This window comes from Gymnoscopelus braueri, assembly GCF_963280865.1.
Source record: "Gymnoscopelus braueri genome assembly, chromosome: 22".
NCBI lineage: Eukaryota > Metazoa > Chordata > Actinopteri > Myctophiformes > Myctophidae > Gymnoscopelus > Gymnoscopelus braueri.
This window is the reverse complement of record NC_137624.1, coordinates 44,018,940-44,040,322: the sequence shown is the minus strand read 5'-3', so window position 1 is coordinate 44,040,322 and position 21,383 is coordinate 44,018,940. Positions and strand designations below refer to the sequence as shown.

The 21,383-nt window shown below is 42.0% G+C and overlaps 1 protein-coding gene across 1 annotated transcript; it reads left to right on the top strand.

Annotated features, from left to right (window-relative positions):
- Positions 1-434: 434 nt before the first annotated feature.
- LOC308079069 (organic cation/carnitine transporter 2-like) lies at positions 435-17,807 on the top strand (the record flags this gene model as incomplete). The annotated part of the gene is made up of 12 exons (XM_080420407.1): positions 435-641; positions 1,044-1,226; positions 1,327-1,430; positions 1,620-1,774; positions 2,677-2,848; positions 3,620-3,746; positions 9,646-9,752; positions 10,427-10,641; positions 11,069-11,251; positions 11,877-12,012; positions 16,026-16,127; positions 17,750-17,807. The coding sequence occupies 12 exons, from the start codon at positions 435-437 to the stop codon at positions 17,805-17,807; spliced, it is 1,749 nt and encodes a 582-aa protein (XP_080276533.1).
- Between the last annotated feature and the right edge of the window lie 3,576 nt (positions 17,808-21,383).

Below are 21,383 nucleotides of genomic sequence, written 5' to 3'. Positions count from 1 at the left end.
AAACTGTTGAAAAAAGTACTCTTCCTATTTGAGAAGTTTATTTATATATTACATTTTTATGAACCCTCTCCTTCTTTTTTAATCCTTAAATAATTAAACCCTATATGTTTACTGGGGTCCCCCAGGGGTCAATACTAGGCTCCCTCGTTTTTCCACAACACTATATATATTTCCATAAAAGTGCCAATGTACAAGCTTATTACATTCCTACATTCCTGAGCCTGGTACTAAGAAGGATTATGAGGAGGTCTTGGACATCGGGGAGGGCAGTCCCCCCACGAAATACAAGCACCCACCGGCTTGTATTTCGTGGCATCATTGTTCCCCGACGCGTCTGACACATCACCTGACTTGATGAGGTATTTAGTTTCAGCAAGAAGAGGAGATTCTTGAATCTTGATTCTCTTGATTCTCAGACTCCTGGGTCTTTGGCCATGAAGGACTACGAGGAGACCACAGCCTTCCTTGGACAGTGGGGACGCTTCCAGCAGACCGTGTTCTTCCTGCTCTGTGCCAGTACCATTCCCAATGGCTTCAGTGCGTTCTCTGTCATCTTCCTGGCTGACACCCCCCGCCACCACTGCCTGGTTCCAGATGTCAACCTAACTGCAGAGTGGCACAAGGCCATCATCCCAGTAGAGGTGAGCTCCTGACGCCAGTGTATTGTTCTTTACGATATGTTTCCATATGTTAATATACAGTATGGTTTAATGCATTGGTTCTCCAGTGAGGGGTTTGTAGAAATCCAGGGGTCCTTGAGGGGGTTCCGGGGGTCCCCAGCTAAATGACGGATATGAAGCAAAAGGACAGTTTACGGGTCTGTAACTCTGAGTTACAAACAAAATGGAATTTGTAATTTCTTTCATCGTGAAGATTTATTAGCTTTTTTTTTTATATTATTAATAACAACCATAAAAAAATGTTTTTTATAAACATGGGTATCAGTAGGGGGCCAGGATTTCCATATGGGTGCATCCCTAGTCGCCATACATACCATACATACGGCTTATTGCACTGTAATAGAGGTTATTATATTTGACAAGGTGGTGAACGGACAGGAGGAGCAGAGCCGATGCCACCGGTACAGACTGGACGAGGTCAGGAACCTGTCTGCTCTGGGCTACATCCCCGGTCGGGACGTGAACCTCACTGAACTGAGACAGGAGAGCTGTGTGGACGGATGGAGCTACAGCCAAGACATCTACCAGTCCACCATCGTCACAGAGGTCAGTGTGTGCGTGGTTGCGTGCGTGCGTGTGTGTGTGTGCGTGCGTGCATCAGTGGTGGTTGGTCAATCTTTCTTTACTGTAAATTCTGAACCTGCAGTTTGACCTGGTATGCAGCAACCAGTGGAAGCAACCGTTCACCTCCTCAGTGTACTATCTGGGAGTTATGTGTGGATCCTTTTTCTCTGGACAGATCTCAGACAGGTATTTGAAACCCATGGCATGATTATGTATTTTATTATTATAACAGAGTATTTTCATATTGTGGTTTTGCTACTTTTACCTAAGTAAAACATTTGAGTACTTTTTCCACCACTGCTAACATGTAAATTGTAAATTGCAAAGGAAAGAGAAAATAAAACACATGTTGGCAAATTTTGTCTCCTTCCCTAGGTTTGGAAGAAAGCCTGTTATGTTTGCAACCATGGGAGTTCAGATGCTTTTTACCTTTGTCCAAATCTTCTCTCCCTCGTGGACGGTGTTCTCTATCCTCTTCTTCATCGTTGCTTTGGGACAGAACTCCAACCATATTGCTGCTTTTGTCTTAGGTATGCAACAACTACTCACATGTTGAGAATGGAAGGGAATGTGCTGAATGTAACATGTAGCCTACTATTTAAGCCTGAATTATACTTTGTTGTGCGACGGAGTCGTGGCTGAAAATAACTGATCAACAAGCTCACAACACGGCATGGTAGCTTGTAGATCTGCTATTTTCAGCCTGTGACTCCAGCATTAGGAATGCAATGAAATGATACATTAGACATACTGTGCATATCGATATTATTGCAAAATACAGTGTCTAGGTCAGGAGTGAGGCAACTTTGATTATGGAGAGGGCCACTATATTTCCACACTCACTCCAGAGGGCCACAATGTATATACTGTCAGGCAGACACCTCTTATCTCCGTATTATAACTTTTTTCATAAATGAATGCCGTACTTCGCCATTCTATGTCACACAAAAGTAACACAAATAGCCGATCTACAAGCACAAAACGCGTCGCAGTGCAACACGTTTTGAGCTTGTAGATTGACTTTTTTTTTCTGTTTTTGAATTGGAATCCTGAAAAGTTAAAATTGTATTTAATTTCAAATGCATTTAGTTATACTTATGTTAACTTTATGAACTTAATTACAAATGCATTTGACACAAAGACAGTAGAATTTTAATACCGGTACTAGTCATTAAGCTACTAATATAGACTGAAGTAATTAAAGCGGGTCATGTTTGCATGTTTGGAATTGTAACAGCTGAAATCAATAAAATATCAGTATTCCGATATTAACCTGCAGGCCGCATTAAGTGAAGTTGGGGGCCGCATTTGGCCCCCAGGCCGCCAGTTGCCCATGTATGGTCTAGGTTTATGGAAATCTGTGGAACGGAGGAGCTCTTGCCGATAAACATGTTTTATTTTGGTGCATTTCTCTCCCTCTGCTTCCCTCCAGGTACTGAGATCTTGACAGGAAACGTACGTTACCTGTTTTTGTCTCTGGGAATGAATCTGTTCTTTACTTCTGGCTACATGATGCTGCCTCTCTTTGCTTATTTCATAAGGGACTGGAAGTATCTTCTGCTGGCTATATCTCTGCCTGGCCTGCTCTACACACCCCTCTGGTGGTGAGTTGCAGTCATTGTAGAAGAACCAGCACTACTGAGCCATTTCTTTCTACTTATAATATCGGGGACTTAATATTATTTATCACTATTACCTATGACAGCTCACTGTACTATAGATGCTAATAGTTTCTTTTATTCTTTTATGAATTCAAATTCTAAAGGGTTTTTATTTTATTTATCTATTTATTTTATAACTTTTTCTTTCATTTTACAGGAGAAAAAGAACAGGTACTGAATTCTTAAAGGGATATTTCACTTTCAAACATGTTTGGGGTCATTTTTACGTCTACTCAGGCTTTTGTGAGCACACCAGAAGTTGCTTGATTCAGTATTTAGATATTTGATAATCATTTTATCTGACACGCCCCCTTCCTATACAAACCATGGATTCATTGAAAACACCAGTCTTTGGTTCTGGTGACTGATTGTCCTTCTAATGGCCCCCTCACGCGTTAGAAGTACAATATCAGTCACGATTAACTGGTAAGCACTATATTGAAATTGCATACACTTGTGCACTTCCTCTGGATAAGAGCATCTGTGTAACATTTTCAGTATAGATTTGAGGGTTATTTCAGTTTTTTGGAGACGTCTTTTTCTCTTAAAATTATTACATTTTATAAGGATGATATCTTCTGTTCGCTGTAATCACCGGTATGGGACCATGAATTGCTTTTGAGGTGAAGCCCTTCCGACTGTTTGAGTGTGAACCTCTCTCTACTGTGTTCCATAACCAAAGCGTGGACCTTCTCTCTCCTACCTGCGAGGCAGGATCATCCCAGAGTCTCCTCGATGGCTGATCTCCCAGGGAAGAATAGAGGAGGCTGAGGCCGTACTAAGAGAAGCTGCTAAGAAGAACAACGTAGAGGCTCCGCAGGTCATCCTTAAAGGTTATGATGTAAGTTGACTTTAAGTCATACTATTTAACCTTTTCAATTACATGTATTTCTAATATATATAATTCTTCACTAGTATATTTTTTCACAATAACCATTCCACATACATGTGTTGTGTTAACACTTCCCTAAACACTATAAAATACTATTTGTAATCCCTATTTTCTGGCCCCAACACTGGGAATCACATTTTTTTTAAATTTTATTCCGCGATTTTGTAATCCCATTTTATCACCCAGTGCCAATTGTCTAAGTAATCCTGGGCACTACTCTCCCTCTGCCAACCTATAGGGAGAACCCCAGAGCTGAACTCATGCCTCTTTCAATGCATGAGGGCTAACAAGCCTTCTTATCACCTGACAGGGGGGAGTTTCCCCGGTTGGACGTAGCGCGTGGAAGGAACACGTTATTACAACCAGTTCCTTTCCCCTCCTTCAGGCGCCCCGGCTGACCAGGGGGAGGCAGTATAGAGACCAGGATTACTGCATGTTTTTTTGTGAGGGTACTTAGCCTAGGAGACACAGGGAGAACATGCAAACTCCATACAGAAACGCCCTTTCACAGGACATGCCCCCAGCGTCGCCGGCGGGAATCGAACCCAGGACCTTCTAGCTTTGAGGCGACAGCGCTACCGACTGCGCCACCGTGCCCTGCGGGAATCACATTTCTAACAGTTGCTGTAATGACCACGTAGCTACCAGAGGTGTCACCAAAAAACACTTGAAAAAGCATTGTGCACAGACGTTTTGGAGTGCAAGGCATGAAGCCTAATACACACAGTATAAAGGGCCCTGCTACATCTAACATTAACTGTGACCCTTTTTGACTGAAGGACAGTCATTTCGCTGGTGCCCATTCTTCAGGAAAGCAGATTCTTTTTTTTTTTTTGCAAAAAAACTTTTTTTTAATCCAAAATGAGTTTATAGCCCAGTTAGACTCTTCATATACTAGAGTATGTCTGACAGAGATTTCAGAGCTTAAATCGACATGTAAATATGAAATAAATGCATAAACATGTAGTAAAATATAAGGTTAGAGTTAGCATTTGCTAGCTTTGCTAACCAAATCCTCAGTTTCCATCCAAACATCGCGAAATCGCGGTAAAATCCGCTATTTCTACCCGATCGTTTTGAAAGGTATCTCTAGTTTCTCTATTCAAATAAAGATGTATTAACAATCATATTTTGTTAAAACTGTTGTGAAAATGTATCTCTGTTTGTCCTCCTGGGCCACTGGTTCCAGCCGGTTCCAGCAGGGGGTAGTGGCAATTGCTTGGTCTCAGAGAGCATACAGAACAAAGAGACCCTTGGAAACAAAATAATTGCATCCCCTGCTATTCATGATGGGATTGATAGCCCAGTAGTGCTACTCTGAATGAGAGCCATTGAAATGGTGTTTTCTCTACTTAAGAGTTTTAACTTGATTTAAACTTGACTTGAAAAAATTAAAATGAAGAAATGCTAGATGACCGTCTCCCAGTCAAATTTGGTCACTTATGTTCACAAATAGACAGCGACCATTATGATTGACTTCAAATTTGTCTTTGATGACAGCCGTACGTAGACACTTAACATTTTGGCATGGAAGGAGAATACACAATGAACTGAGAGGGAGGCTGATGCTTTGTGTAACTAAGTACGTTTACGTTAAAGTATTGTACTTAAGTACAATTTAAAGGTCTTTTTTACTTTAGTGGAGTATTTCCAATTTTCAATACTTTTACTTTTACTCCACTACAATCATTTGAAAACTTTAGTTACTTTTTAGGCTATGAACAAAATACAAGAGGAAATACCCCTAGAGTCTGCGAGAGGGTGGAAGAAGACTCGCAAACGGATAACATGACAATAGACCCTGGAACGGAAAAATCTACGAGGAAGACATGCGCATCATCATCGTCGGAGAAAACGCTTCAGGTCTGTCCCTGCGGCTGGAGGAATGTAACATCTTCACTGGGCCTGAAAATACATCCCGGGAGGAAAAAGTGCTTGAAGGAGGGAAAACAGGGACCACACATTGATATGTACTTCTTGAGAAGTCAATCAAGTCAGTCGAATGAAGTCCAGCGACCGTAATCTCACCAAAGTTCGCAAGACATCAGCCCCCCTAAAGAAGGAAACTCAAGCACAGTGGCGGAAGCAGAGGAATGTATGAAGCTCATCCAGCCAAAACCAGCAATGGAGAGGAAGATCAGTGGAAACATACCCCGGGTGAAATGGCCTGGAGCCTCAGAGAAGAAACAATGAGAGACAATAAACAGCGACCTGACTAGTGTCCTACAAAGAATGAGTGGCACAGTTGAAAGACAGCTTGACAAGATGGGAGACATCATCTACTCATACGGAGCAGAACGGTATGGAGTAAGGAGCAAGCAGCGAAAGTCCAGACGACAACAGGAGATCAACCAGCTGATCCGGGAGAGAAGGCAACTCAAGAGGCAGTGGAGGAAGGCTTCTGATAGTGAGAAGGAGGGCATCAGCATCCTCCAGGGAAACATCAAAAGCCGACTAACCAATCTGAGACGAGCATAGAACCTGTGAAAGTCACGGAAAAAGAGAACAAGCAAGATCACGTTTCTTCAAGGACCCCTTCAAGTTCGTGAAAACTCTCTTCACCAAAGGGAAGGGAGGAAACCTGAAAACATCAAGGCAGGAGCTGGAAACATATTTGGAAAGAATGTATGCGGATGACAAGAGGCGTGAGAAGATAGCTATTCCATCTGACCCTCCACCTATCGAGGAACCCGAACATCAAATGGACATTAATCCTCCCAAGTGGAGGGAGGTGGAACACGCAGTGAAGCGGGCAAGAGCTTCATCAGCCCCAGGGCCAAATGGAGATACAAGAATGCCCCGGATATTCTTCGTTTTTTGTGGTGACCAATGAGAGTGGTCTAGGAGAAGGGTATCATACCCAAAGCATGGTGCGGGTCAGGAGGAGTCCTGGTTCCAAAAGAGAAGGAATCCACAGATATCAACCAATTTCGCCCTATCAGTCTGCTCAATGTAGAGGGTAAGATTTTCTTCAGCGTCATAGCTCAGAGGGTGTCCAGCTATCTGGAGAGAAACAACCTTGTGGATACAGCAGTCCAAAAAGCAGGCATCCCAGGGTTCTCTGGATGCCTTGAACTGCACCAGTATGATTTGGCACCAAATCCAAACTGCTAAGAAGGAGAAGAGGGATCTCCATGTTGTCTTGTCGCAAATGCTTTTGGATCAGTCCCTCACAGTTTCCTCTGGGCATCCTTTGATTTCTTTAGGATACCCGAGACCATCAAGCACCTTGTCAAGTCCTATTTTCAAGATGTTCAGCTTTGTTTCACCACGCCAGACTTTACCACCACATGGCACCGCATGGAGATTGGCATAATGGCAGGATGTACCATCTTCCCATTGGCATTCACCATGGCAATGGAAGTCATTATAAGAGCCTCCAAGTGGGTGATTGATTGATTGATTGAATATTTTATTAGGCAAAAAAATGTAAAACAGCACAGTTACATTTAAAATACTTTGTCTAAGAGGTCCGTTCATAAAAGTCCTTGCATTGTCCTTGAATTGGTATTCAATTCATAGACATATATAGTGGCACCACAGTTCGAATATGAAAACAAAAACAAAAAAACAGCAAAAAATAACACTATGTACAACAAAAAATAAAAAAGGGGGGAAAAAGATACGTACAAGAACAGGGGGGGGGGGTGGTCAGTGAGAGGCTGACGTCTGGAATCCGGCTACCGCCCATCAGGGCCTATATGGATGACATGACAACCATGACGACGACAACAACAACAACAATACGATTCTCAGATCTTGCAGCAGAGGCAGAACAGCGGGGCTGGGGAGCAAAGGAAAGGTCTGCCCAGCAGAAGTCGGATGTCAGGGCTTTGTGGCAACGTCAACTGTGAGGCTGATGAAGGACCTAGGCATCAGCGGACAAGTCCTACGCCAGGCCATCAAGGAACCATCCAGGCTGGCAGAGCGGAATAGCCAGTGGCTTTGGCCGAAAAGGAAAGACCCTAGCTGGTCTCCCAAATAAGCCGGCTGTACAGATGCAGAGGGAAGTGTTTCTGGGACGCCAGAATGCACTGCCGACCTGTTAGATTGACCGAGCGGTCATGACCAGAAGTGAGGAGGCAGAGGCAGGAAATATATAAAATCCACTTGGTGGGCCTTTATTCCAAAAAGTTACAGTGTTCATAATATACATCCTAACAATAAAATCATGTCCTCTGGGCACATGTTACTCTGACCAGCCCTCCTTACAGACTGCATAGAAAGCAGCCTTTTATACTCCCCACCCTCAGGTGCTACCAACTACAGGGTTTCTCTATCATAATAATTTCCCATAAACCCCCCCCCGCATACCAACCCCAGCAATATACCTACTATGAAAACCACAATATGACATCACTTAACTGATCTAAATTAACTACCATCCCCAAACCCCACAATAACCCACAAACATAACTATATAACATTTTCCCCACCCCTGGCACAATCCTATCTGATGGAACCCTCCCGGAACTATAAAAGCAGCTGTTGTTTCCCCGGGGACTCTTTTAATGCTGCACCCTGGGAGTAGGAGACAGGAAAGGAAAGGTAAGTTGAGAAACATAGCAATAACATTTATATTCTTAGAGCCCATAGCATAACTACTATAACTCTGCTGTTTGTCTTTCACAGGTGACCCCTCCCCCGATGTCTGGAACACACATACATGCCAACAGATAATAAAGATTATAATTATAATCCATTACTTGTCTCCTACTTATTTATCATGTGCAATATCATACCATGTATAACTGTGTGTCCCCTGCCATATACATGAACATATCCCAAAGTCCTGTAACGTAACGGAGATTAAGAGGACCTCCGTTACACGACCCCTACTGGAGACGTCGTGGGGTTAAATCAGCGAAACGTTGGTGAAAGTAGGAACCACTTGATTATAGGGGTGGGACGATATATCGATATCGCGATATATTGCGATACTTTCTCCCGCGATAAATAATCGATATACTGCCGAAAAATATAATATATATATATATATATATATATATATATATATATATATATATATATATATATATATATACATATATATATATATTTTTTTTGTGATACGTTGTGTTTCCAACTCTGTATTTGTGTAATGATGATTTTGAACTGTTTGGTGCTATTTTATGTGTTTATGAATTGAATACAAGGACTATCGTGATATATCGTTGGTGAAATTTCATGCAATATATCGTGATATCGCAATATATCGAATATCGTGATATTATTGTTATCGAGGGCCTGATATCGCCACAGATATCGTATCGTGAGATACCCATATCGTCCCACCCCTACTTGATTATCCCCCCTGTGAAGTGTCTGTCCAGCTGACTCAACAGTAGGCCTACAGTGCTCAAGTCTCCCATCTTTAGGTATGCGATCAAGTGCAAGCCTGGCACAGGGAGTAGGACGCCCCTGCCGTGCAGAGTCCCTAGGCACTTTGGATCTTTAACATCATGTCCTGTGTTTTTGAAATCATAGATTTAGATTTTCATTACTAAACATAGCATTAACCACTTAAGCTCTATATATATTTTGGCTATTTGAAAATAGGCAATCTACAAGCTCACAACGTGTCGCGATGCGACGCGTTGTGAGCTTGTAGATCTGCTATTTTCAAAAGATTTAATACATTTTTGAAAACTTGAAATGGGACATTCTGCATAATGAGTATTTTTACTTTTGGTACTTTAAGTACATTTTTATGCCAATATTTTTATTACTTTTAGTCAAGTAAATTTAGAATTCCGGACTTTTACTTGTAACAGAGTATTTCTACATTGCAGTATTGATACTTTTACTTAAGTAAAACATTTGAGTACTTTTTCCACCACTGCTGCAGAGTGACATGGCAAACGACAGATGTGACCCAGAGGAGCGTCACAGCGTTCTAGACCTGCTCAGGTTCACCAAAACCAGAAACGCAACACTCATACTCTTCCTAGTGTGGTGAGTATCCACAGGTTGTTTTGCACTCACCTTATCACACATACTGTAGAAGGGTATGTCTATAAGCATGTGCTTCTTTTGCATGTCTTAACACATTCCACGCCAGAGTTTAATATCATAATGTACTCACCAGTGCCAGCGATTTATTGTAGTTTTTTTGTTTTTTTCACGTCGCCACAGACCTCGCTAAATACCTTAAGATCGTGCGTTAAACTGTTTGTAGACACACAGGGTAGCTGTGTGAGTGGCCCAGAGAAGACCGTTTCAATCGGCGATAGTCCATTTTGAAGTAGTCGCGGTTTATGTTAAACAGCGTTCAGCGAGGAGAAAAAAAACTCAGAGATAATGGAGGATTAGGGGAAGATTTAGAGCGGAGGCGGGTGGGAACAAAAATCTCCGGATACGGATATTTTCATATCCGGGTGTGCTACAATGAAATGTGTCACTGCGAGGGAGGCCTACAATGAAATGTGAACCTGCGAAGAAAAAAAAGACCACTTCGCGTAGATCTACGCGACTGGCACGCAATGTGTTAAGACACATAGACTTAGCATATGCAGTGGTGTAAAGTAACTAAGTACATTTACTCAAGTACAGTACAGTTTTGGTCTGTATTCTAGTGAATGTTCTGAATCTATAGGGAGAAATTGTACACGTGTGTGTGTCCCTCCCAGGTTCACTATAAACACTGGCTACTTTGGCCTGTCCCTGAACACATCCCGTCTTCACGGCGACCGCTTTCTCAATTGTTTCATCTCGGCAGCCGTGGGGTTGCCGGCGTCCGTCTCCAGCTATCTGGCGCTGCAGTATCTTCCCAGGCGGCTGTCTGTGGCACTCAGTATGGCTCTCGGAGGAGGAATGCTGTACTGCATTCAGCTGGTGCCACAAGGTGACTGTAGGCACTTTATCATAGGAAACAAGACTAGCCTACTCCTTCTCAGTCTAAAGATGAAACCATGGCTACATGAGTGGCTAACTTGGCATTAATGCCAAATTAAACCGATGCCAGTCAGGTGTGTGTGTGTGTGTGTGTGTGTGTGTGTGTGTGTGTGTGTGTGTGTGTGTGTGTGTGTGTGTGTGTGTGTGTGTGTGTGTGTGTGTGTGTGTGTGTGCTCGTGCGTGCGTGCGTGTACATATTCTGCTAATCATTGCAAATTTCGGATATACTGTATACATTCAGTAATATGAAGCACTTGCATGCACATAGGTACACAAATACATACATACATAAATATATACACACATACAACATATCTAAATAGATAGATACATGCATCTATTCTACTTGTTTCTCTTCTGTTCTTCTGTTTGCTTAGGTTTACCTAACCTGTCCACAGCACTGGAGATGCTGGGTAAATTGTGCATTTCCACCAGTTTCCAAACGATTTTTGCCTACACCGGAGAGCTGTACCCAACAGTCATCAGAAACACAGCTGTTGGCACCTGTGCCATGTTTGCCAAAGTGGGCGGTATCCTTGCTCCCTATCTCATGCAACTGAGTACGTTTCTGTCCATATAGATCTGCAATGTCAACTTCTACTCTGTCAAAGAGTAATAACTATTACTATTAATAGTAATAACTACTATTGCATCTGAACAGATACTTCCGAAGTGAGTTACTGGCACAGAAAAGTGTACCAATTTGACACAGTACTTGGCAAATGGTCTCGCATTTCTATAGCCTTTATCCAACTAGCTTTATATCACCCATTCACACACCGATGGTGCAGACAACCATCAAAGGACACAGGTCTACGGTTGGGATTTTTAAGATCTACATAGATTCTTGAATAGTTTGACTTATACTTGATGGCAGCGAAGCTTATCCCATCGTTCCTGACCCATCAAATCTCTCTATCTCGGTGGAGGGGGGGGGGGGGGGGGTTAAAAAATGTATTGATATAAATGTGTGGGAACCCTGTGTAGTGCTGCTGCAGGGAGCATCCCCAAGAGTAGAAGCGTACCACCAAGTCAAACTGTAATTGCTATCTCCATATGCAATAATTAGTTACTTAACTAGACGTTTCCTGACAAAAGTATGGTACTTCAACACTTGTGAACTATCATGCACATGCTGCATACTAAACTATTAAGTCATTAAAATGTGCTCTTCTCCATATGCAGGTATATACTACAAGTATCTACCATATCTATTGCTGGGTTCTCTGGCTCTTCTGTCTGCCCTGGCCACTCTCTTCCTTCCAGAGACCTTTGGTCGACCTTTGCCTGAAACTATCCAACAGATGCCTGTGAGAGAAAGGTATGCTCCTGGGAGAATTACCAGGGTGATCTTGAAGATAGGACATTTGTCCTACTTTTTTGGGCATGTTTTTTTCCCCTACTTGTTCAAAAAATAGCAAGAATAGCCAATCCACAAGCTTGTACATCTGCAAGTTATTTTTCCTACGATGAAGTATATAGGGCTTTAGTGGTTGTCTGCATTTATACACAACACTAATCCTATGCCTTTTCTTTGCCAGGATAAAGTGTGCATGTTTCGTCATTACAGAGGATGAGACCCCATCTGTGCCCCATGTACAATATCGACAAAATACTACAAAATGTTAATGTTTGTACATTTCTGTATATTTTCAAACGTACATTTATTTGACTAGTATTGTTTGAAATGTGTCAATTAATTACTTTAAAATAAACAACATAAAACAAGTATTTTCCAAACAACACAGTAATGTTATGAATGAGCACAGCTCCTAAGGGCAGGTACACACTGTAGGACTTTTCAAGTGGTCGGGGAGTCATCTGATCGTTAAGCATTTCACACTACAGGAGTCTATTTCTTGAAATCGGCTGTCATATATCATTGTGGTTTCTGCTCTGTAAAGCGACTTTGAGTACCTAGAAAAACGCTATATAAATCGTATGTATTATTATTATCCTGTTTTATAATGTTTAACTTAATACAGGACTGGACGGTAATATTGCGGTTCTATGCGGGGGTCTGTTTGTTGTGGTCAGGTCCAGCGACCCTCCCCTAGCCACTGTGTGTAATGTGCTCTCATTGGCTGTGGCACGGATCTGCTCACAGAGTGATCGCAGCCCCGTTCATACTGTTTAATACTGTATGATGTCCAGTCGGCGACAGAGCCAAATATCAGACCTGCTAGATATCTAGAAACACTCGGGAACGCATCGCTGAGCGCTATTATCGTGGGTAGATCCTCTCGCAGAGCCTTTCACAAACTGCAAGCATTATCTCGCCGATCAAAGCCCGATCTGCGTCAGATCGGGAGGTTTTGTCGGCGATCGCCAAAAAAGGTCCCCAACAGCATAATCGGACCAAATATCCTACAGTGTGTACCCACCCTAACTGAATGCACTGTATCGCAGAAGAAGTCTTGCTTTCACAATGTCTCGTTGATGCTTTCTTCTTCTCCTGTAGTCTGAGGGAGTTTGTAATGTTTCCTTTTGCAACACCTGAGGGAAACAAAAGAAATCGTATCTGAACGAAGTGGATGTGCAAATATGTTTTATAGATTGTTAAAAGGTAAAAAATATTTTGTTATTTTGCTTGTGTCACATGTATTTGAAACAATAACCTGGGTGAAGACCACCTGAAAATAAAAAATATGCTGTATTCAGTGTAAACGTAATATGTTTAAACTGAACACTTAGTAAAAGAGGAGATTGTCATTCAGATCAAATTAAACAAAATCTATTTTTGAAATGTCTGTGTGGGGGAAGTCAAGCTCTTCTTTTTACCCCATTTCCACAAAATATACTGTATCTTCCAGTCATTACCAGTACTATTTTACCCCGGTGTTAAGAATACGACATGACAGAGAAATAAAGCCTCACGCAGGGAAGAGCTGCATGTGAGCGATGGTGTCAGGGAGCAGGAGGCTTAGACACACAGCTGTGAGACTCCCTATGGTTCATTATGACACAACTGAGATGTAGGTTATTGTTTAAAACCATCTGTTAGAACTTTTTTATAAACCCAGGAAGTATTGTACCTGGCTCAAATGTTTCACTGAAGAGCGTGCAAGAGAAGGCTAAGTAATTACCATATAGTTGTCACAAATATTTCCTGTTTGACTGGTGCACGAGATATGGCAGGATATGTAGAAAGTCCCTGGTTCCAATCAACCTTTTGGAACATTTTCACTCTGTATCTGAATGCTAAGTAATCAGTTGTCACAATGACCCTTGCATGCTTCTGTGGTGCAAGCAGATAAATCTGTGCTTTGTAAACCAAATGTTCTTGATTCCAAACAACCATAGTGGTGCAGTGGTAAGATACAGAAGTCAAAGATCAGGTTTAGGTAGTTGGTTCAAATTCACCTTTTGCAATATCGTCACTCTGCACGTAAACTCCACTCTGTATCTAAATGCTAACTAACTTGTTGTCACAACAAAAGTCATGCATGCTTCTGTGGTGTGGTAGACCAAGGTTGAGTATTTTTTTGAATGTTGTACCCAGCTCTAATCTTTCACTGAACAGTAGATTACATTCTCTACTGAATATATTCCATGTCTGTTTGGCTCATGAGATAAAGCAGGGTCTTAAAAACCAAAGGCTTAGGGTTCAAACCATACAGAACATTTTTCACTTTCCATCTACAGTAAATTGTGAAAGGTGGGTTAAGTATTATGTTCTCAGTTTATTCCGGTATGCCAGAGGTTTATAAAACTGAAGTGTTTGAGGATCAAATCTCTGGAAGAACATTTTTCACTTCCATCTAAATTCTGAAGGGTCGGTTTAAGTATTACGTTCTCAAATACATCTTCCATGCCAGTGTGACTTGAGAAATAAAACAGGGGTTTGTAAGCTGAAGGTTTAAGGTTCAAACCTCCTAAAGAACATTTTCAGTCTCCATCTAAATTCTAAAAGGTGGGTTAAGTAACACTTTCTCATTTGCATCTTCAATGCCAGCGTGGCTCAAGCAATAAATCAAGGGTTTACAAACCAAAGGTGTAGGGTTCAAAGCTCAACTAAAACAAGATAACAACTCAAACCTCCTGACCTAAGTTTTCTGAAAAACGTCAAATATGTACTAAAAAAGTACAAAAAAACGTATGTTGCTATATACTGTACATAGCAACAGGAACACCAAAAGGGTTCCCGTCTTGAAAGGTATAGTTACAAATAGGGGTTCCAAGCCTGATTTATACTCTGCTGTACGACAGTCGCATGCTCACAGACAGAGACATGCTCACAGTGCATCACATTTGTGACGCGTTGTGAGCTTGTAAATCTGCCCTTTCCTGCACGTGACTCCATCGTACGACAGACTGTAATTGATGCAATAGGCTCTGTAGCTCACAGTAAAGCTGAATAAAGCCTATTTCACACTTTGCCATTTGACCTTGTCGCTCACCCAAAGTAACCGGTGACTGAAACAGCGATATTTTCGGTCGCATGTCAAAGTATTATATTATCCATAAAACCTCCAGAATGCTGGGAACACTGCCAGAGCTGACGTAACCCTCACCCTGGCTGTGGAATCTCACAAAAGGCCCGTTCAGGCCCGGCGGTCAACCTCGCTGACCTTTTTCTTGATGTGGGACAGTTTGGACTTCAGATATTTACACCTGCGTTTCTTCATCTGATAATCTGCAGACTGTGGGAATAATGGAAAATATATATAGAACGAATGAAAGGCACCATTATAAATACAGATTTATTATTATCAGTGGTGTAAAGTAACTAAGTACATTTACTCAAGTACTTGTACTTAAGTACAATTTTGAGGTACTTTTACTTTACTGGAGTATTTCCAATTTTCACATTGTGAGCTTGTAGATCGGCTATTTTCAAAAGATTTTTAGACATTTTATACATTTGAAAACTTGTGAAATGGGACTTTCTGCATAATGAGTACTTTCTATTTTTGATACTTTAAGTACATTTTGATACCAATACTTTTGTACTTTTACTCAAGTCAATTTTGAATTCCGGACTTTTACTTGTAACAGAGTATTTTTTACATTGCAGTATTGATACTTTTAATTCATTAAAAAAATTGAGTACTTTCCAAAGAAATAGACAATTTCTGACAACAGAGCTCAAAACTGCCACAGCTAAAATATTGGAAGATTTCACATCTGCCCAAATTCTTATCTATGAAATGTTGACACAGACTAAAAACTATTGACTTTTTCTCTATGATTTGATAGTTAGTTTTCTGAAGGCTCATTTTTATTTCAGATAATTAAAACATAAAAGTGGGTTTACTAGTTGTTCTTTTTAAGGCTTTTAGTTTTGTTTTTAAATTAGTTTTAGTGTGGCGACTTCACCTGGGAACCCGTCAGACGACCTGGGGCTCTGCGGAACGGGCGTCTAACCAACAACTCGGCGGAGTTGCATCAAAGCTGGGCGGTGGCTGCAGCCTCCGGACAGCAGTGCAATGACAGGTTGGTATAGTTCTGGATTTATATATTCCATTTTGACTTTGTTTTTTAAATTCCTGTTTAGATTTAATAGTTTTTTAAAGTGGGTAGTGTTTCATTCTTGCCTCTCATACACCAAGAATGGACGGTTAAAGCAATTGTAGCTGCTTACACTTTAGTTTAACATAGAACGTAGCACACTGGCTCTGTCAGCTTGGCTGCACTGGTGTGTCACACTGAACTGGGTCGGTGTGGAAACACATACCAAACATAACGATCCTATTGTTACATCCTTTTTCTTTTCTTTTGAAGTGTAAACTCTTATACAAATAGATAAAGTGCAATAACATCAAATAACAGAAAATGATGCCACTTCATCTGTAAGTTCTTGTCCCTTGCATGTGTATTACCACAGACTTTGCATGAAACTGTGTTTGTGTTCTTATCCTGCCATGCTGTCTGTTTCATCATGTGCACTTCTTCCACTGTATGTCTTGCAAGGGTTCTACTTTTATTTTCTACTTTTTTTGTGACAGTTCTGTAGCCCTGCACAACTGTAGGCACTTATCCAATGGCAGGTTGTCCTCCCTGAGCAATTTCTCCCTCAGTCCAGAATCAATAATGCCACATACTATTCAATCACGTACGAGTGAGTCTCTTCAGGGCTGGATTAACAGCTCTGAGGGCCCATGGGCACTGAAGCTCCAAAGCCCCCTCCCCCCACCCCTCCTGTGCTTGCACATGCACAACCACAAAGGCCTACATGTTAAGCTGGCATTCATTAGAAAAGTTGTTTCAATCAGTTGACTTGACTTTCATGAAATAAAGTTTATTTAATCAATAAAGGCAAAATAACAACACAAGGCTACTATTTCAAAGGATTTATTCATTTCCATTCACTATAATTAAGTTAGCACTTTAATGTACGGATGATTCTGTCTAAATTCGACACACTCAAAAATCAGCAGTAGGAGGGGTCTCTCTGACTCTCTCTCTCTCTCTCTCTCTCTCTCTCTCTCTCTCTCTCTCTCTCTCTGCTCTTCTTTGAGGATTGCTTTAATGGGGAAATGGAAGAGGACCAAAGTTGTAACTTACAACCACAAAAATCAAGCAAGCAGCCTAAGAAACCAGGCTAACCGACCTAAGTGTTGTACTGTCTGTCTGTCTGTCTGTCTGTCTGTCTGTCTGTCTGTCTGTCTGTCTGTCTGTCTGTCTGTCTGTCTGTCTGTCTGTCTGTCTGGCTGTCTGTCTGGCTGTCTGTCTGTCTGTCTGTCCGTTTCAGTAGCCTAGCCCAACACACAACAAAAAGCGCTGTCCATGGTCCTGAATTCTATAGTCCCCATCTGTCACCAGGTGGCTGCAGTGACAATAACACATGATAATGCCGTAAGGCATATATCTATGTGCACAATAGACAGCAGTTAGCCTTCTCTAGCCTACATTATCCATAGCTCCTGTCACATAGACCTGTATAGCAGATGCAATGCACGTTATGCATATAAAATAAACCCATCACAAACACACAGCAGACAAAACATCACCGCAGCACTGCTTATTGCACAGACGGCTTAAAATGGTTTTTACCTTTAGTTCTTTTTTCTTGACTTTTTCTTTGAGAACTCCATGATTATGTCCTCAAAATCCAGGCCCCTCACCAACTCGGACTCCACGGCCATTAAAGAGAGCGCTGACAGTCTTTTCTGACCCAAAGTTGTTCTGAGTTCATTTTTTATCCGTTTCAGTTCTGAAAATGTGCTCTCTCCCTCGCAGTTGGATACAGGCAGTGTGAGGAAAAGCCTAAGCGCACCAAAAACATTGGGGAATGACGACTTATTCCGCAGTATTACTTGCAAATGTTAGCAGGACTCTTATCTTGCTCAGTGCTGGCAAAATACCTAAACTGGATCAACTCATCAGCTATAAGGCAGGGTTCAAGTCCGTTGGATATGAGGAAGAAAGAGCCTCAGCCCGTTTGCGGAGATCAGCGTCATCGCATTTCGTGTCAAATAGGACAGCCATGTATGTCTTTGTAGGCATCCAGCCTTTTGTTCAGTCCTGAGAGCAAACTGTCAATGATCACATTGAATGTCTCAACTTGGAACTTTTTACTCCCACTGAGAACCACTTCATTGTCAACGTCCTCATCCACAAAAACTTTTCCCTCGCTTATGCGGCGAGTCTCGTGGTGATACGTCCGTGTCACGCCTGTGACAGCCTGGGCAGATGTTTCAAATGTGCCAAACTGCCCCCGTAATGAGGCAACATAAGAGCGCAGTGATTCCAAGTAGAGTTCTCAAATACTGCCCGACCCGATGTTTTCGGGCCGGGCCGAGCCTCGAGTTCCGTGGGGGGGAAACAAAGAGAATAAAGAAAAATATATTTCCCCCAAAAAAGAGATTCCACAACTTCCCCATGCGGCCTAACGGTAAGGCTGAGGGAAATGACAGTGGATGTGTTGGATGCAGCTCAAAGTGAACTTTACTGAGGTATCTAGTTGGTCGCCGTCCGACCTTCCTAGCCTGTGTTATTAAAGAAAAACGGGCGACAATGGCCAAAACTCAATAAAAAATCGGCAATCGAAAATCGTCGAAAGTGGCCGTTTTCAAGATGTTTTGGCCATTATCTCTGGAACGGAAGGTCCAATGTGCTCAGTTCAAAGCTTGTTGGATGCGTGACTTTAAGGACATTAAGCACACAATGACACCTTTTCGGGTTTTTCGGGTTTTCGGGCCTCGCAAACCCCTGTAAGGCCTCTCTTATCCCAGCATAGCTTTCACGAAGAGCTCTTGTTGAGTCCGCTCTGGCAGACCATCTCGTATTGGAAAGGGATTTCAGTGTCAGTGCGATGTCTCAGCTGGTGAACACTTTATTCCACCGGTGGGTGGAAGCGGCACAAAACGCATAATTTGCAGTGCCTCGAAAAACTGGCCAGCTTCCCGACAACTGTTTTCAATGCAGTTTAAACCCACCAAATTTAGGGAATGTGCAGCACAGGGGATGTAATGGATTAGTGGGTTGTCTTTCTTGAGATGGGGTTGGCATCCATTGTATTTCCTTGACGTGTTCACGGCATTGTCATAGCTTTGGCCACGGCAGCCAGTTACACAGTCAGCCAGACTTGAACCAGTGTGACTGTGAATGGGTTCAAAGCCAATACATGGCTCCAGTCGCCTTTTCCCACGCGGAACACAAAGGCCTTTTTTTTTTAAATACTTTGGCTAATTGAAAATAGCAGATCTACAAGCTCAAAATGTGTTGCATCACAAAGAGTTATGTGCTTGTAGCTTGGTTATTTTATTTTAACTGTTTGTGAAAGGGGACATTGTGCATAATGAATTGGTAATTATATTTTGATGCCAATATATTCTATTTTGACTCAAATTATGAATACAGGATGTCAAGCATTCGAGCTGTGGTGCACAGTGTCCATGCGTAATGGAGAATAAGCAAAGTAACTCTTTTAGTATCTTTAGCCTGCTGGCATATTTATTAGTAGTAGCGCATACAAACGCTAAGCTGTGTTTACACTCTTCCCCCTGGAATGATCTGGCGCGCTCACTGAGAACGTGATGACGTCACATCCTGAGCGTACCGTAAGCCCTGTACAAGTTGTGCAACACAATACAAATAGGCTACCGTAATAGACAGAGTAAGGGCGCCATCAAATAACAACACTTAACACAGGACATTACTACATTATGATATTACTACTTTCACAAGTAAACACATCTTTGTAATACTGCATGTGTATAATTGTCCGTTACAGAAAGGAGAGGCCATAGAAGGCTGCTCTGTTCCTTGTAACAACACTGACCCTGCCACCTGGCTGTGCTGTGAGGGCGCCCCCTGCCCTGAGGGGAGGAACTGCACCCTGTGGAACACCTCCATGTCCTCAGTGAAAAGTAAAGCCATGTCTGCCATCAGACCTCTGGAGCTTGTTCAGAAAGCTGCGGCTCGTCTGGTGTTCAACCGCCCCAAGTTCTCCCACACAACTATAGTAGTGGCTCGCATCCAGTTTAAAACCCTGGTGCTAGCCTATAGGGCAGTGAAAGGAACAGCTCCTTCTTACCTCCGGCCTATGGTCGATGCTTACACCCCTGCCCGACCACTTCAGTCTGCCGCCACGGGGCGACTGGTTGCCTCGTTGCTCAGTGGTCCTTCTGGCCGATCTACACGGTCACGGCTTTTTTCTGTTCTGGCCCCACAGTGGTGGAATGAACTCCCCACTGATGTCAGGACAGCAGAGTCACTGATGTCAGGACAGCAGAGTCACTGCCCATCTTTCACCGCAGGCTGAAAACCCACCTCTTCAGGAAACACTGCCCTTCCGCTTCGCCTTGTCTACTTGTTGTTAACTAGTTGTACGAACTCTTGTTTTATTGTCTTATTGTTTTACTGGATCTTGTTTATTCTACACACGTATTTGTTTTAGCTCTTGCTCATTTTATTGTCCTATTTGTCTCATCTGTTTAAGAAAGTAGTTAGCTGGTATATTGCACTTTTACCTTAGCGCTATGTATACTCTTAGTTGCTTGTTTTGGAAGAGAATGCACTTAAGACTTCTGGTGATTAGTAGTTTCGTTCCCTACCTATGTTGAATGCACTTATTGTAAGTCGCTTTGGATAAAAGCGTCTGCTAAATGAATGTAATGAACTGTAATGTAATGATATGTAATGTGATCAACGCGGCTCTGTCCGATTTTCCATATTCCATCCTGATTGTCAGCAGACAGGATTTCACACTCTCAGTACACATACATGATCATAGGGGCTGATTGAACACAAAGCTTTTCCTGTGTAAGAGATTATATATCAATGATAAATAGGTTACCACTGAAAAAAAAACGTTAAATAATGAACAAGACTTATCCATGTAATGAATTCTTAAACGTAAAATGTTTATGTTTAGTACTTTCTGCAATACGGTAAATGTGATACTGATATTTGATATTAAAAACAGTTATTGTTCTCTGCAATACTGATTTGTAACAGTGTTCAATAAAGTTTTGAGAAGAAAAAAAAGCCACAAGCCAATCGCAATATGCCACGTCATCGTTCAGACGTACAGCCAATCATATTGTGTGACATCAGTCGCAGGCGCAGCACTCCGAACAAATCGTGGAGGCCGAATAGATCTATAATAATAGACAACGTCACGCTTTGATCGTGCCACAAAGCGGCCTGCTATGGGCTATTGAGATAGACAGAGCACTTCCGCATTCCATTCTTACAATGGGAGTCAACGCTAGTTTCATAACTCTCCTCTACACTCTGGTAGAG